This window comes from Colobus angolensis, unplaced genomic scaffold, assembly GCF_000951035.1.
Source record: "Colobus angolensis palliatus isolate OR3802 unplaced genomic scaffold, Cang.pa_1.0 Scaffold155, whole genome shotgun sequence".
Taxonomy (NCBI): domain Eukaryota; kingdom Metazoa; phylum Chordata; class Mammalia; order Primates; family Cercopithecidae; genus Colobus; species Colobus angolensis.
The window spans coordinates 1,036,616-1,055,145 of record NW_012114655.1 but is presented as its reverse complement, the minus strand read 5'-3'; the positions used below and the strand labels follow the sequence as shown (position 1 = coordinate 1,055,145).

General features: G+C 39.0%; 1 protein-coding gene across 1 annotated transcript in view; it reads right to left on the bottom strand.

Annotated features, from left to right (window-relative positions):
- Nucleotides 1-18,530, bottom strand: part of TWSG1 (twisted gastrulation BMP signaling modulator 1) — a 68,663-nt gene that overhangs the window by 36,881 nt on the left and 13,252 nt on the right. The window contains exon 2 of the mRNA XM_011936605.1: nt 9,010-9,109. Coding sequence (XP_011791995.1) covers nt 9,010-9,109 — 100 coding nt within the window. The remainder of the gene's footprint in view (nt 1-9,009; nt 9,110-18,530) is intronic.

Here is an 18,530-nt window from a genome sequence, read left to right as displayed (position 1 = left end):
CTGTCTCAGCCTCCCGAGTAGCTGGGACTACAGGCATGTGCCACCATGCCCAGCTAATTTTTGTATTTTTAGTAGAGACGGGGTTATACCATGTTCACCAGGCTGGTCTCAAACTCCTGACCTCAGGTGATCTGCCCTCCTCGGCCTCCCACAGTACTGGGATTACAGCCATGAGTCACCATGCCCGGCCAATTTTTGTATTTTTAATAGAGATGGAGTTTCACTATGTTGGCCAGCCTGATCTTGAACTCCTGATCTCAAGTGATCCACCTGCCTCAGCCTCCCAAAGTGCTGGAATTACAGATGTGAGCCACTGCGCCCAGCCCAAAGCAATACAAATTAAAACCACAATAATGGCTAGGTGCGACGGCCCATGTCTGTAATCCCAGCACTTTGGGAGGCCAAGGCGGGTCAGGAGTTCAAGACCAACCTGGCCAAGATGGTGAAACCCTATCTCTACTAAAAGTACAAAAAAATTAGCCAGGCGTGGTGGCAGGCACCTGTAATCTCAGCTACTTGGGAGGCTGAGGCAGAGAACTGCTTGAATACGGGAGGCGGAGGTTGCAGTGAGCCGAAATCATGCCACTGCACTCCAGCCTGGGCAACAGAGTGAGGATCCATTTCAAAAACAAAACAAAACAAAACAAAAAAACACCACAATAAGATATTACCTCATACCTTTTAGAAGGGCCACTATAAAAAAGATGAAAGGCAACAAGTGTTGGAGAGGGCATGGAGAAAAGGGAGTCCTTGCACACTGTTGGTGGGAATGTAAATTAGTACAACCATTATGGAGAACAGTATGGAAGTTCCTTAAAAAATTAAAAATAGAACTAGCTCAGTACGTCACAGAGATATTTGCATTCCCATGTGCCCTGCAGCATTGTTCACAATAGTCAAGAGAGAGATCAACCTAATTGTCCAAAAATGGATACGGAAAATGTGGTATATATGCACAATGTGGTATATTTTATATATACAATATAAAATACAATTCCGCTTTATATACAATGGAATACTACTCAGCCTTGAAAAAAGAAGGAAATCCTGTCAGTGGTCCCCAGCCTTTTTGGCAATAGGACTGGTTTCAGGATAAAATTGTTCCACCTTAGATCATCAGGCATTAGATTCTCGTAAGAAGCATGCAACCAAGACCCCTTGCATGTGCAGTTCACGATAGGGCTCAAGCTCCTGTGAGAATCCAATGCTGCTGCGGACCTGACAGGAGACGGAGCTCAGGCGGTGATGCTCGCTTGCCTGGTGTTCACCTCCTGCTGTGTGGCCCGGTTCCTAAGAGGTGGCGGACTGCTACTGGTCCATGGCTCAGGGGTTGGGGGCCCCGATTTACAACAACATGGATGAACCTGGAGGACATTATGTTAAGTAAAATAAGCCAGACACAGAAAGGCAAATACCGCATGATTTCACTTATACGTGGAACCTAAAAAAGTTGAACTCATAAGAAGCAGCAAGCAGAATGGTTACCAGGAGCTGAGGAAAACGGGAGGTGTCCATCAAAGAACGCAAAATTTCAGTTAGATAGAAAGAATAAATTCAAGAGATCTATTGTACAACATGGTGACTATAGCTAATAACAATGTATTGTATTCTTGAAAATTGCTGACTGGGCACAGTGGCTCACACCTGTAATCCCAGCACTTTTGGGAAGCCAAGGTGGGAGGATTGCTTGAGCCCAGGAGTTCAAGACCAATCTGGATAACACATTGACACCCCCTCTCTACAAAAAATTTTAAAATTAGCCAGGCGAGGTAGCGTAGTCCCAGCTACTCGGGAGGCTGAGGTGGAAAGAACACTTGAGCTCAGGAGGTTGAGGCTACAGTGAGCTGTGACAGCATCACTGCACTCCAGCCTGGGTGACAGAGACCCTATCTCAAGAAAAAATAAAAAAGAAAATTGCTAAGAGAGTAGATTTTAAGTGTTCTCACCATACACAGAAAAGGTGAGGTAATGTATGCTCATTACCTCTATGTAGCCATTCCACAATGTATACATATTTCAAAACAACCTGTCGCACTGGGTAAATATATACAATTTTTACTTGTCAATTAAAATTAATAATAGTAAATGTATCTAAATAATTTGCATAGCTTTTCTTAAAACAAAAAATAGAAAATTTGAACTCCTAGCACCTATTTATTCCTTAATATTGGAAAAGTAACATGTGTTAGAGTGAAGCAAGACAGAAATCCATTCTGTGCGGGAACCAACGGATCTACCTGGATCTGACCTGAGATACGAGAGAGCAATAATGAAAAGCCTGGATGTTCCAAAAGGAAGATGCTAAGAGCCATCAAGGTTAGTACTGGAACTGTAGCCCTGAGTTCAAAGTCAGAGTTCAAAGAATTTGCTAACAAAGAACAGGATTAAAGAAAAAAACATGTGATCCACTCGGTGGTACAGCCTGTCCCAGGGTTGCGTTCCCAGTGCAGAGCTGTCTGATCCTGTTTTCCTGGGTTTTGCAGGCACTGTGCCCATTGCCCGACACCATCCACCTTTTCTGGTTCTTTCCCTGTACCCCTTTCTTCCATTCACCAGAGCGACATCTAGGATCTATGAGCTGGTGTGGCAAAACGAGCCAAGTTGTGGTTGCTAAGCAGGTTTTCAGCAGGCTTCCCAGCCTTGGTCTTGGAGCTTATCATGCTTCCAATTTATTAAGTACAATAAATGATCTTGGTACTACAAAGAATCTGCTATTTCTAGATCAACATTATACAAACAGTGCACCACTGAATTATAGTGTTCCATGACATGCTAAACAGGCGGTTCAAGATGAAAAAGTTCATGCTTGCCATGTTTTAATTCATTGGCACAAGTTATTAATTTTTTCTTTTAATTATTTTGAAACAGGGTCTTGATCTGTTGCCCAGGCCGGAGTGCAGGGGTGCAATTATAGCTCACTACAGCCTCAAACTCCTGGGCTCAGGTGATCCTCCTGTCTCAGCCCTCCAAGTAGCTAGGACTACAAGCATGCATTACTATGCCCAGTGAATTTTTTGTTTTTTATTTTGTAGAGACAGAGTCTCCCTATGTTGCCCAGGCTGATCTTGAACTCCTGGGCTCATGTAATCCTCCCACCTAGGCCTCCCAAAGTGCTGGGATTACAGGTGTAAGCCTCTGCGCCTAGCCTAGTTTTTTTCTTTTTCTTTCTTTCTTTCTTTTTATCTTTTTCTCTTTTTTTTGAGATAAAGTCTCACTCTGCCACCTAGGCTGGAGTGCAGTGGCTCAGACATGGCTCAGTACAGCCTCAATCTCCTGGCCTCAAGTGATTCTCCTGCCACAGCCCCTGCTCCTGCCCAAGTAGCTGGGACTACAGGCACATGCCACACATGCCCAGCTAAATTTTATATTTTTTGTAGAGATGGGGTTTTGCCATATTGCCCAGGTTGGTCTCAAACTCAAGTGATCCATCTGCCTTGGCCTCCCAGAGTGCTGGGATTATAGGTATGAGTCACTGCACCCAGGCAATTTTTTTGGTATAATTTAACCATAGAATTCAACATTTATTTATTTATTTAAAAAAATTTTTTAGAGATAGGGTCTTACTCTGTTGCCTAGGCTGGAGTGCTATGGTGAAATGAGAGCTCACTGCAGCCTTTGACCTCCTGGGCTTAAGTAATCCTCCTGCCTTAACCTCCCAAGTAGCTGGGACCATATGTGCATGCCACCACACCCAACTAATTAGATTTTATTGTGTGTAAAGATGGGGTCTCCTTATGTTGCCTAGGCTGGTCTCGAACTCCTGGGCTCAAGTGATCCTCCTGCTGTGGCCTCCCAAAGTGCCGGAATCACAGGCATGAGCCATCATGATCAGGCAGAATCCAATTTTTAGTGCACATTAAACATGAATTGAAGTTATAATGTCTTAATGGCATTAAAGAATCTGTTATTAAATCATTCATCATTTCATGTTTTTCTAAAATGTATTTTAAGCTACTATGTAGTAATGTAGGATTCCGTTTACATTATACAGAAAAATTCCAGCTAATAACTGCAGAAGTAATGATAAAAATAGAAAATCATTGTTCTTTTTTTTCTTTTCTTTTCTTTTTTTTTTTTTTTTTTTTTTTTTTTTTTTTTTTTGAGACAGAGTCTCGCTCTGTTGCCCAGACTGGAGTGCAGTGGTATGATCTCAGCTCACTGCAACTTCTGCCTCCTGGGTTTAAGCAATTCTCCTGCGTCAGCCTCCCTAGTGGCTGGGATTACAGATGCCCACCACCACACCTGGCTAAGTTTTGCAGTTTTAGTAGTGACGGAGTTTTGCCATGTTGCCTAGGCCGGTCTCAAACTCCTGACTTAAGGTGATCTCCCCAACTTGGCCTCCCAAAGTGCTGGGATTACAGGCATGAGCCACCACGCCTAGCTGTTTTACAACTTCTAATGAAGTAGCTGACTTAGGCAATGGTCATCAAGGAAGGGTGAAATCACCAGGTGAAAGGCTGATGAGGCCCTTTATCACAAAGGGATCAGACTTTCAGCATCAGAACTCATGGGATCAATTTTAGCATTACTAAAAGCAGGACGTCTGGATATTGTTTGCCTTTGTGTACACTACACCACTGTTCCCTCCTCCCCAAAACTGAGCCTCAATCTAATCAAGCCTTTATATCTAACTTCCAGCCTACAGGAAATAGAGAAGACCAATTAACATGTTAAATAACCAAAAGAAGCAATCAGCCAAATCCAGAATGTGGTTTATTTTGAAGAAACCAATCATGACTGACTCGTTTCTTCAAAAAGCCAGTGGAATATTAAAGGATGGGAGAAACTGTTTTAGAATAAAAGAAACTTAAGAAATCTAACAACCAAATACAGTGAGTAATCTTTTTTGGATCTTGATTTGAGAAAAACAACTGTCAAAAACATTCAGTCTTCAGTGAAATCTAAGTATGATCTGAGTGGTATTAGACAATATTACAGAAGCACTGTTAAATGACTAGGCGCGGTGGCTCACGCATGTAATCCCAGCACTTTGGGAGGCTTAAGAGGGCAGATCACTTGAGGTCAGGAGTTCTAGACCAGCCTGGCCAACATGGTGAAATCTCGTCTGTACAAAACATACACAAAATTATCTGGGTATGGTGGCGTTTGTCAGTAGTCCCAGCTCCCTGGGAGGCTAAGGCAGGAGAATCACTTGAACCCAGGAGGCGGAGGTTGCAGTGAGCCGAGAACGCGCCAGTGCACTCCAGCCTGGGCGAAAGAGCAAAACTCTGCCTCAAAAATAAAGATAAAAATAAAATAAAGATGTGCTGTTAATTACATTACAGTAATGACATTGTGTTATGTAAGCATACTCTTTTTTTGAGATGTATAACTAAAGTACATCGCGGTAATAGTGAAATGATTTACTTTATAATACCCAAGCAAAACAAAAAGGTTGTGGGGGAAGATAGACACATACCAACAGATGAATGGATGAAACAAGTCTGGCAATGTATTAATGACTGATGAAGCAGGTAGGACGTACAGCAAATCACTGTACTCTCTATTTTTGTGTACATTTGGAAAAGTAAAAATAGCAAAACAAGAAAAAAGGGCTTGTGGGTGGAGATCTAGAATCCAAAACCCACAGGATTTGAGGAATATCTTGGGCAGCAACGATGAAAATGAACTATGGTAGTTATTCTTACCTTAAGAAACAACCAGAAAAGGGAAGCTCTTATACAAGGGAGCCACAGGAGAAAGCTTCCTAGAGAAAGTATGTGCTCAAGTCCACAGAATGAGAGAGGAAAGGAAGGCTGCATTCTAATTTGGGTTCTCTCAGAGGTCTGTGCCCCACCCATGAAAAGTATGGGGACTATTTCAACTTAGGAAGGAGGAGCAGCCGCAGGTTTGCAAAGGACATTAAGAGAGCCTAATTTGGAAGAGAGCTGCCTATAAGGAGGAGGATTGCTATATAAATGGAACTGGAATATCTCAATTTTATCCTAGAAAGTGGCAAGATTAACTTAATTTAAAATGAAAGATAAAGTTACATTATGAACTTACTCAAAGTTTAAAACTGGACATCCAACCCTTAAAGGTAAATAAGCTTTTTTTTTTTTTTTTCTTTAAGTGAGAACTAGCCCGGAAGCATATCAGTTGCTTCTAAAATTGTAGAGATATAAGCATGTATAATTATTCTTTCTCAGTGGAAAAAAATGCAGAACTCTCTTCCTAAAAGAAGATGCTGAACAGCACTGTCATCATGGTGTGATGGTTAAGACACACACATATGTAACACACATACACTCACACACTCGCACGCTCTCACACATAGTGATGGTTAAGACACACACATATGTAATACACACTCACATTCACACACTCGCACAAACGCTCTCACACATAGTGATGGTTAAGACACACACATATGTAACACACACACACTCACATTCACACACTCGCACACTCTCACACATAGTGATGGTTAAGACACACACATATGTAACACACATACATTCACACACTCGCACAAACACTCTCACACATACACGTACACATTATTTTAGGCAATGCTATCAATAAAAGTTCATTTGTGTATTTTGGCATCCACGTTTAAATTAAATTCTTATGTGTGAGGCTGGGCACACTGGCTCATGCCTGTGATCCCAGCACTTTAGGAGGCTGAAGCGGGTGGATCACTTGAGCCCAGGAGTTCGAGACCAGCCTGGGCAACATGGCGAAACCCTGGCACCACCAAAAAAACTACAAAAAACAGCTGGGTGTTGTGGTTCATGCCTGCAGTCCCACCTACTTGGGAGGCTGAGGCAGGAGGACTGCTTGAGCCCAGAAGGTTGAGCCTGCAGTGAGCCATGATCACGCCACTGCACTCCAGCCTAGGCAACATAGCAAGACCCTGTCTCAAAAAAAAATCTTATGTGTATATATCAGAGATTAAGATGGCTATTTTCTCTTTTTTACTTTCATTGTACATATTAAATTAATATACAGTTAATGCCCTAAAATAATTCAAAGCTGGCTATTAGAGATACCCAGATGAATATAAGGGGACAGAGGAAAAGATACCTGTGCCCCCATTCTCTCAGAATTCACTACAAAACACTAAAGAAAAACAAGAAACGGAAACACTAACTCTATGTGTGGAGAAGCTAAGAGCTAAAGGTGCCTGACTGAGCAGAGTCTCCACACAGGCCACGTGCCCCACGGAACCCTGAGGAGACTCAGGAGCTGGAGGTGCCAGTGTGGCAGAGGCAAGCCTATTCTGTGGGGTAGTTATACCTTCAGGTCCCTGTCTCTTCTTCCACAACTGTAGGAAAGGAGACAGTTATTCTTTAGAGAAATTAAGCCAAAGGAGCCCTGGACTGGGAATGCCAAAAATGGCAAAGGGTAGAGATGAGTATGGGAAAAAAACAAGGAAAGTAAATAAAGTATGCTCACTGTTCACTGTGACCTCACCCCTCAGGTTCCCAGAACATTTGCAGCCTGGCATACTGCCCCTTACCCCAGCCTCAACCCCAGCAGGAAACCGAGAAATCTTTCTCTAGAAAAAATGTGCAACCCTAAAGAGAAAGATCTATAGACATGAAATAAGAGGGCTCGTCGGTGAAAAAGGCAGTTCATCCTCCGACCACCTTTTAGCGAGGCAAACTAGATTCCATGCCCTGTCCATGGATTAGGTACTCCCAGTCCGCTTTGGAGTACCTAAATTGTACAAAGGAATAGACAGCCAAGGGTCACCAGACACCTGAGAAAATGGAAACCATGCAAGGCGTAGAAAGAAAAAACTCAACAGCAACCACAAAACTGTAATTAAGAATTCCAGAAAGATAAGAAAAATATATTACATAAAAAACAAGAACAGTATGTTCCTTCTAAAAGGACAATCAGAGAAAGGCTCTTGGAAATCAAAAAAGGAAGTAAAAATTTAAAAAATTAATACAAGGGTGAAAAGGTTAGGAAATCTCTCAAGAAGTACACCCAAAATACAGGAAGACAGATAATGGGATAACTCATTTAATTAATTAGTGCTTACCTTATTATGCATCAAATGAGTATATATTACTAATTCATTAGAGTGATTATTAAGGTAAATACTGATTTCACTAGAAGGAGTGATAAAATTACATTAGGAAGATTAAGAGATAACAGAACTAAATGCATGTCTACCATAGGAGGAAGTCAACTGATAGTTTCTAACATCAAAGAATCAAGAGAGTAGTATAAGGGTTATTATTCAGAATTATGGAAGAAGTGCAACGCTGAAAAGTTGTAAGTGGTAGTCTCTGGGCATAGGATCAAAGGCTTGGAAGGAAGTGAGATGGGATTGTTTTAGTACTATGTACCTTAAAAACTATATGCATATAGCCTATTTTGATAAAGGATAATGTAAAAAAGATCAATATGACTATATTCCTGTTCTTAAGGAGTTTATACTCTGTTGAGAAAAACATGCAAAACAACAATGATAGGAGCATGCAATAAATGATCTCTCAGAAGCACAGAGGATCCTCTATCTCAGTCAAATAAGGAAGGTTTCCAAGGAAAGGGGATACTTGAACTGGGGTTTTAAACATTGAAAATGAGTTAACTGGTTAGAGAAGGGCTGACAGGTGTTTCTTCCAACACGTGTAAGTTTTCTTTCTAACACACAAATGATAGCATTCTATAAACATAATTTTGAACCTGGTTTTTTTTACTTAACACATCTTGGGAATGTTTCTTCTTATAAAACCTACTTCTTATTAAAAACAAAACAAAATGCTGCTGCTTATAAAAAATTCAACAGTATAAAAACTTTCAAAATGAAAAGTTAAAAATTCTGCCTTGGCCCCCCACTCCTACTTCCCAAGGATAAGCACTTTAAAATACATGTATAGGTAGATACTATTGAACACAATTGAATGTAAAAATACAATGTTCTGTATGTTTACTGTATCTCTCACACATACTTGTTTATACCTATAAACTACATTTATATTCCTTAAAGTCTCTTAAAGCCAAGGATTCTGTGATAAGAAATATTAAGAAGTCTCCCTTGTACCAACTTACCGACACAGTCACAGCACTCATCCCAAAGGGCCCCGAGACACAGCATGCACTCCTTACAGCAGGAGCAATTGCCTTCGCCCGGCCGGCACTGGCAGAGCTCCTGGAAACAAGACAGATGGTAAACTTCAAACTCCAAATAACTATATAGAAAACTGTTACTTTTTAAGCAAAAAACCCTGCCATATTTTGCATTTACAGTAATGTATTCTTGATATAATTTTTTATTCAACATTATTAACTATTTGTCAGAACATAAATATCTACAATGTTACACAGATTTTTTTGGACACATTCAGTGAACGTACTTTGAATGCTTTAACCTTATTTTGAAATAAGAAAAATATTTTATTTTATAACCCATTACTTGACTACCCACACCACCCTAACGAATAATTCAGTACAAGAACAAAACCTGCTTCTCAGCTATTATATTCATTGCCCCAATTTAAACAAATAGCCAACTTGTAGGGTTTCTCAATATGTAAAATGTGAGTAAAAGAAATTTGGAATTCTATTTTTATTGTTCCATGATACAGAAAACAGTGTGCTCGCTATGGTAGATTATTTGCAAAGAAGGTGGCAATTATTTCCCTCTCTAGGTCTCCCCTCTTTGCAACGCAGCTTCGCAGTTCCTCTGATCAAGGGACAGGGTCAATTTCTAGACCTCTTGAATTTAGGTGATCCTGAGATTCACTCTGGTCAACAAGAGTTTGGTGGATATGACATTATGTCACTTCTGAGTTCAGGCCTCAAGAAGCCTTGAGTGCATCCACTGTTTCTCTTAGGACTTTGCCCACCTGCCATGTGAAGCCAGGACATAGCCATGTGGACAAGTCAGTCCACCTGGGGCCATCCTAGGTCAGCCAGCTTCCAATACACCAGCAGCTGCCAACAGACACGGGAATAAGGCCAGAAAACCACCCAGCTGATCCAGGCTCAAACTGTCAACCCACAGAAACAAGAGCTAAATAAATGGCTATTGTTTTAACCCACTAAACTTTAGGGTGGCTTGCCACTCCACAAGAGCTAAGATAGCTTGCTCTGTACATGAAGTTCTAAAGCAATTCCTTTAGTGCTTGCCCCTGCCCTCCCCTTGCCACCAGACTGCCACTCCTGAATAAGCCCAACTGAAATGGAAATTCTGTAGCCACCACTGATTACCTGCTTTCCCTGGTTTAAGATACCATATATATTTATAAGAAAAACATTAATATTTTATTATTTTGGTGGAAATAACTTATGACAAAACTGATTTTACTCTCAGGCTTAGAAGGAATTTCACAGGTCAACAAAACCATCCTTCCATCTAACACCTGAATCGCTTCTATAATGTTCCATCAACATATGGCCATTGCAGCCCACAGCTGACAAGGAACTTAATAATCCAAAATAGCCGGTCCCAATCTTATAAAGCTTTAAGTGTTTTGTTTTGTTGAACTGAAGCCTGATTCCCGGAAGCCAGGTCCTTAAGACCCCCTCCTCCAAATATAATTTCTCTTCAACAAAGCCATTCTAATTTTTCATGGCACCCACCCTGGACAGTTTAGAATGTCTGCCCTGCTTGGCTGCCACCTGCCTTTGATTCCCACCCTGTCTGTCTGCAGCTCTGTTTTGAACTATATGACCTTTTTTCTCCCTGGCTACAAATAATTGGAACAGAGGTAAAAAACAGACTGTAGCTGGTCAATCAGATTGTCTTCCAAGATTTTGGAAGTTAAGACACAGATCTCTGTTAGGAACTTGAACTAGGGGATGATACAAAGCTGGGACTGGGGAGGCCATTTCAAAATAAGAGGTAAAAAATTATCCTGTGGCCCCCCATTCCTATTTTCCAAAGATACACACTATGACATTCATGGTCACAAGGAGAAAAGAAGGGAGAGAAGAAGCCATTCTGATTGCTAATAATGCTCTAGTTCTTGGTTCTAGTGCCAACTGCACTTCCTGTTCTTAGAGATACTGTTATTAGTTGGAGATATTCTTCATTGAGATATTCTTACCAACTGGAGTAGGCTTTAGTTATCTCCAACCAAAAAAGCCCTGTTTAAAACAAAATGATTTCTATTTTTATTCCCCTATGTCCTCATTTTAGATCAAATACTCCCATGGCTTCTTCACTTGTTCCCCATGACATGATGTTAACCCTGCCATTAGCTTTGTCCTTAGGTGAAAGTGTGGTAATCCTAAATCATCATCGTCCCCACCCCCTCCCCGCCGCCTGCTCCCCTCCTCTTCCTTATGGCATAATGTAACTAGCCAAGAAGGAGAGAATCCTGCTTATCTCCTTGATTGTGAACACTAGTTTTTAAAATTAAAGGAGCCTAAAATTTGTTTGTTTGGGGTAGCAATATGCTGTCAGCAACTGTGCTACTTTCAAACCATTCCAACAAATCATTTCAGTAAGATTTTAAAAATCTGAGACCTAATGGAATGCTATAGATATGCATGTTTTAAAAAATTAACTAGTGCAATGTAACTATTATTTCTCATTTCTGTACCTCAATACTGTGCTTTTAAAATGTAAACACAGGTCATAATATTTATCCCTATTAAATATTTCTACACTATTGGAGTCAGCCCGTTATTCTAATATGACATTTTTTGCAGCACTGATTTTAATTCCTTGGGTTTTGTTGCTGTTGTCTCCATAAGTCCCCTCGCTAACTATACAGCACTTTCAAGAATCAACACTTGTGGTATTTTCTAACTAATTCATTAGTTTGATATGAGCATATATGTGTGACCTAATATATGCACATTGTAATATTTTAGTACTGCAGAATTTTGTACACTCAGGCTGCATTCATGTGACATAGACATTAGGTAACTTTGCTGGGCCTATAAGAAAGAGAGGGACTGAAAGGGCAGGGACTTAATGAGAAGTATAGCTGCTTCATCACAAAACTGGTAATGCCTGATTCAGACAAGCTCCAACGTAGCTGGCAATGTAGAAAAACAGAATTGCTAAAGCTATACTTTGTCTTTGGAGTAAAAGAACATTTTCTGAGTACATACTTTTTAGAAACAGCATCAGATAAGAATACTAACAATCTTTTTTTTTTTTTTGATTTATAAAGGTTAGTACTTAGTCACAAGAAACAAAGCTTTTTAAAAAATTTTAATTTACATTATGTGTAGAAAATATCCGTTTACTATCTTAGTTGTTTATACAGGTTGAGTATTCCTTATCTGAAATGCTGGGTACCAAAAGTGTTTTGGATTTTGAGTTTATTTGGATTTTGTAATATTTGCATTATACCAGCTGAGCATCCCGTATCCAAAAATCTCAAGTCTTTCAATGAGCATTTCCTTTGATGTCACGTCGATGCTCAGAAAGTTTCTGATTTGGGAGCATTCTGGAGTTCAGATTTTTGGATTTGTAATGTTCAACCTGTATTTACATTATTGACTAAACTAACTCAGGAGAAACAAACTAGAAAACTAACAAATTGATTCAAAGTCTCTCCTTTTTCTGCAGCTTCCAAATGGTAGCTTGCTTAATGAATTACTGTATATTATGTCAAATAATTTTTAAAAACGAATGTCATGTAACGGCTTCCATTAGAGAAATCTGAGTCTGTGAGGCATTCATTATGCCTTTACTGTCAGGTATTTGTGAAGTGTTTTAAACTAGAATGAAAAGGTGGGTGAGACTGAGATTACTATGAACAAATGTTGTTTTAACAAAACGTTGTTAAAAACATTAACAGGCCAGGCGCGGTGGCTCAAGCCTGTAATCCCAGCACTTTGGGAGGCCGAGACGGGCGGATCACGAGGTCAGGAGATCGAGACCATCCTGGCGAACACGGTGAAACCCCGTCTCTACTAAAAAATACAAAAAAACTAGCCGGGCGAGGTGGCGGGCGCCTGTAATCCAAGCCACTTGGGAGGCTGAGGCAGGAGAATGGCGTGAACCCGGGAGGCGGAGCTTGCAGTGAGCTGAGATCCGGCCACTGCACTCCAGCCCGGGCGACAGAGCAAGACTCCGTCTCAAAAAAAAAAAAAAAAAAAAAATTAACAAATATAGTTTTAACAAAAGTTAAAACTAACAGCCTATTTAAAAGTTGCTTGAACTTGCCCAGGTTATCTAGTTCTTTAGATTAAATGTATTTCACACCCTCTTAATAGATGCCTGTCCTGCACTTTTACATACTGGTATAAGAGAGTAATACGCTGTAGTCATATGCTTACTGCTTTATAATTTAGTGATAGAATACAATGTGAAAAGCTATGGTAGGGAGAAACAAGAGGGAAATGACAGAGATAAGCTTTCATTACTGTACTATTAAAGAGACAAAAATTGAGTTTAAGACTTTAATGGTAAAAACTACTATTAAAACTTGTTGGACGCCAAACAACAATATCCTGGCTAATATTTTTCTTTCTTTCTACCTTACTACAGAAAAGACTAAAAAACCTTTGTCTTAATAAAGCAGAAATTTAATCACCATAAATTAAGAAATGTTCATAATTTGGGTAAATGAGCCTTCACATACAACAAATACTCTCTATTCTTCATAACTCACGTCAGCATTCTTTTCAGGAGATTGGCAAATAAGAAAAACAAGCTCCTCAAACCGACCTTTTGAAAACAGAGTTTGTGGCCGGGCGCAGTGACTCACACCTATAATCCCAACACTTTGGGAGGCTGAGGAGGGCGGATCACAAGGTCAGAAGATCAAGACCATCCTGGCTAATATGGTGATACCCCATCTCTACTAAAAAACACAAAAAACTAGCCGGGCGAGGTGGCAGGTGCCTGTAGTCCCAGCTACTCAGGAGGCTGAGGCAGGAGAATGGCGTGAAACGACAGGCAGAGCTTGCAGTGAGCCGAGATCACACCACTGCACTCCAGCCTGGGCAGCAATGCAAGACTCCCTCTCAAAAAAAAAAAGAAAAGAAAAGAAAAGAAAACTTTACCCCTAGCTGTTTCAGTTATAAGAATACACATCTTCTATAACCAGAAAGGCTAAAGTCAAGATAAAAAGAAAGGTTTACCAAAATTTTTAAAGTATTTATTTAATTATATAAGACTTTGGAAAATATCTGCTAGAGTAGAAGGAAAGAACCCTAAATTCCTCCCCCTTTGGTAAATTCCTATGCATGTCTAACAAAATGATGATTATATACTACCTTGATCTAAAAAAAAGCAATTCTCTACCATAAAAATCTGTCAACATAATTTAATCAGTGCATAATAGTACACCAATGTGCCAAAATTCAGAAACAGCGATTAAATTCTTAATCCTTTCCACACCTTGTCCACTTTCTCATTTTTTATCACCTTCATAAACTTTATCAGTTTCTATTTTACTATTATTTCAAGTCTCCACTCCTTAAACAGAAAATATGGTGGAGCTGAAATTTAGAATTTTCTCTTTGGACTGAGTTATTTATATATTTTACTAACCTCACTATGACTAAATTTGGGTTCTGCTCAGTTGAATGTAACATGTGATCAAAACTAAACACCAAGTTCCCTGAAGTCAAAAATAAAGACTGACTCAATGCTTCCAATTATTTACTGCCACCACCTCCCCCAAAGTCCTTAAATGGGTTCTATTTAACCCTTACAGGCACTGTGCTAAGTATTTTATATGCATCGTCTTGAGTCGCATAAAGATGCAGGTCGTTATTATGCTTATTTTTTAAATGAAGTCATGAAATTTATACAACTTCATTCAATTAGTGGCTAGAATTTGACCCCAGTTATGGTTAGGTATTCCTGTTTTTTAAACACTAAAATGAGAAATATAAAAGTTATTTTTCATTAAGTTAACATTTTAATAATTACAGTTATTACTCTCTTAGAAAGAATAAGCCTATAATTAAACTTAGATAATTCTTTAGGTTGTTTAATCAAAGGCATTATTATATCTTTCACTCACTCTCAGTACCTGAATACAACTAGAAATGCCATTGCCCAAATTTATTCATTGTTTGTAAGGGTAAAATTGGAATCATTGGCTAAGAGCTGCAAAACCAGTGACCTGGAATGCAATACTTAACATTTTTTGTTGTCGCTTCAGCTGGTTAATGACTATATCTTCTGCTTCCCTAGTCTGCAAGTCACAGAGAAAGTGTGGTTGTTCCTCACGTGCAGAAGAGAAGGCTGAGAATGAGTGGTTTCATGATTTCTGTGAGTTCACACAACTGCAGCTTTGAAACAAGGTCTTCTGACTCAAGGCTTTTTCTACCACCATTGCTCTTGCATGTTAGAGGCGAGGTAATATGGAATAAGACATGTTCTATGTATAAATAACTACGCTAGATGTTCTTAAAGTTTGGCAGACACATTGTTCAATAATTTTACAATGGAAAAAAATTAAAACTTTACACTAAATGGAAAACTGAAATTTATACATTCGAGTTACTCTTTATTGACCAGCATGAGTATTTAGAGAGAATTTGGCAAACTGTTTTAAAAGCTTATATGAAATCAAAGTCTGGCAGGATGAAAAGTTTGAGGGAAAAAATCCAATCATTCAAAATGTATTTTACTACATTTATATTGAGGAAAACCTTCAATATGACAGAGAATTTCAAATTTTTAAATCCCAGAAGACAGATTCAATCATCTTTAGAGAAGAATCTTATTCCATATACAGTCATGCTTTATCTCTTAAGGATAGGGATATGTTCTGAAAAATGCATCTTTAGGCAATTCGGTTGTTATATGAATATCAGTGTATACCTACACAAACCTACATGGTAGAGCCTGCTGTAATGCTAGGCTATACGGTGTGGCCTATCGCTCCTAGGCTGCAAACCTATACAGCATGTTACTGTCCTGAATACCGTAAGCAATTATAACACAATGGTAAATATTTGCATGTCTAAATATAGAAAAGGTACAATAAAAATACAGTATTATAATCTCATGTGACCACCATCATATATGCTGTCTGCCACTGACCAAAACGTTGTTACGCAGTGCCATGACTATACAACTGATGTTCTGGTGAAATATTACTTCTTTATGCAAAATAAATTGAGGGTGAGGATATTTATCCAAGACTAAGATTAGACTTTAAGAGTTAACATTTATTATATGAACTCCCAAATTTCTAGGTCAGAAATGGAAACTAACAACTTGAGGAAGACTCTTATTTATATTGACTCCTAGTTACTGATAAATATTTCCATTCTTGTTGCAAAGATCTGAGAGATGTGTTAACCCTGTTGCTATAATAAAACAAGGAAACATCATTGAAAACAACATTATATTCTAGTAAAGATAGCAAATGACTTGGACTTACAAGATCTGGTTTTAAGCTCATAAGCTGTTTGTAGCCCTGAGTCTCGGTTTCCCAGTCATAAAAAAGGAATGGTGTTCCTGGATATTCCCTTACAAACTTGGTATCCCAATGAGATAATGAGTATCAAAATGCTCTGGTGACCCAGCAATCCCATTCCTAGGTATTTACTCAAGAAATATTAAAACATAGGTCCATAAAAAGACCCATATGGGAAAGTATCAACATCATTCATAATTACTGAAAACTGGAAACCATGCAAGGTCCAAAAACCAGTGAATGGATAAACAAATTGCAGTACATCCACACAACGCAATCCTACTCATCAATAAAAAGGAAAGAACTACCCAACACACAATAATATGGATGAATCTCAAAGCCTTATACTGAATGAAAGAAGCTAGACAGAACAAAAGGAATATGGAATATACTGGAAAAGGCAAAACTATAGAGAAAAAAAGTATAGGGAAAAAAAATCACATCAGTGGTTGCCAGGGGGTAAGGCTAGGGAAAAAGCTAGGTCCAGCTACAAAGGGGCACAAGGGAATGTTTTAGGGTGATGAAAAATATTCTCTATCTTGATTGTGGTAGTAGTTACATGAGTATATGTTTGCCAAAAATCATAAAACTGTACATCCAAAAAGAATGAACAGGCCGGGAGCAGTGGCTCATGCTTGTAATCCCAGCATTCTGGGAGGCCAAGGTGGGTGGACTGCTTGAGCTCAGGAGTTTGAGACCAGCCTGGCCAACATAGCAAAACCCCATCTCTACTAAAAAAATACAAAATGTGTGCCTGTAATCCCAGCTACTCAGGAGACTGAGGCAGGAGAATCTCCTGAACCCAGGAAGCAGAGGTTGCAGTGAGCTGAGATGTAGCCACTGTACTCCAGCCTGGGTGACAAAGCGAGACTCCGTCTCAAAAAACAAAAAAAACAAAACAACAACAATAACAAAAAAACCCAGCATGGTACATTGGGGTTTCTCCATAAATTTTGAAGAAATAAACCTAAATTGAAAAATATAAAGTATTAAGTTGGTATTAAAGCAATGCAGAAGACAGTTCTAACTCTGAAAATATATTGCTTTAATTTACTTTTAACCTAAAACTGAAATTTTCTAACCGAACACAATGTTTTTCAAAGAAACATAAATGCTAGTGAAAATGTAAAATACAACAGTTGTATATACCATAAAATTGCTAAAAATCATCTAAACAGAGAATAAAAACCAGAAGGAGCTATATCAAAATAGTAAGAGTAGTATGTGTTTGAATAATAGGACTAAGAATGTTTTACTCTTTTTTTCTACTTCTCTGTATTTTCTGAATTTGGGGGTAGAAAATATATTTTTATAATAGCAAATAAACATTTAATTTATTTGGATATTATGACTTCTTAAGATCCAGTTTAATTAATGTTTGAACAATTACAAAAGATATTCAAAAACACAAACTGAGGTTCTTAAATTAAGGAAACTAAATATTTATAGTATCTTGAGCTAAAAAACAGAGATGTAGGAATAAATCTAATTAAGTATTTACTTGCATATTGTGTAAGCATAAGTAATCAATGAAGCATTATATTATACCTATGCTGACACTACTTTTACTTAGGTCAAATGAGTTTTTTTTTTTTTTTTTTTTTTTTGGAGACGGAGTCTAGCTCTGTCGCCCAGGCTGGAGTGCAGTGGCGCGATCTCGGCTCACTGCAAGCTCCACCTCCCGGGTTTACGCCATTCTCCTGCCTCAGCCTCCCGAGTAGCTGGGACTACAGGCGCCTGCCACCTCGCCCGGCTAGTTTTTTGTATTTTTTAGTAGAGACGGGGTTTTACCGTGTGAGGCAGGATGGTCTCGATCTCCTGACCTCGTGATCCACCCGTCTCGGCCTCCCAAAGTGCTGGGATTACAGGCTTGAGCCACCGCGCCCGGCCGTCAAATGAGTATTTAAAAATAAATAAATAAAACAAAATATCTTCAATTTGCCTGTATTCAAAAGAATAAACAATTATAATTATACTGGGTTATAACAAATCTGTCTGCCATATTAATACTCTTTAAGGAGGGCATCATATGAATCTTCAAACCCAGGACAGAAATATCAACCCAACCTCATTAGCATGTTGTTCTTTATAAATTCTAACTGATTGGTAAAGTTTTGTCCTGAAAATAACATACACTTAAATGAATCAGTACTGAAAAGAGTACTTATTTTTGGCTAAATAAGTCAGCATACAAGTTCAAATATATATATGAATTACCAAAATATA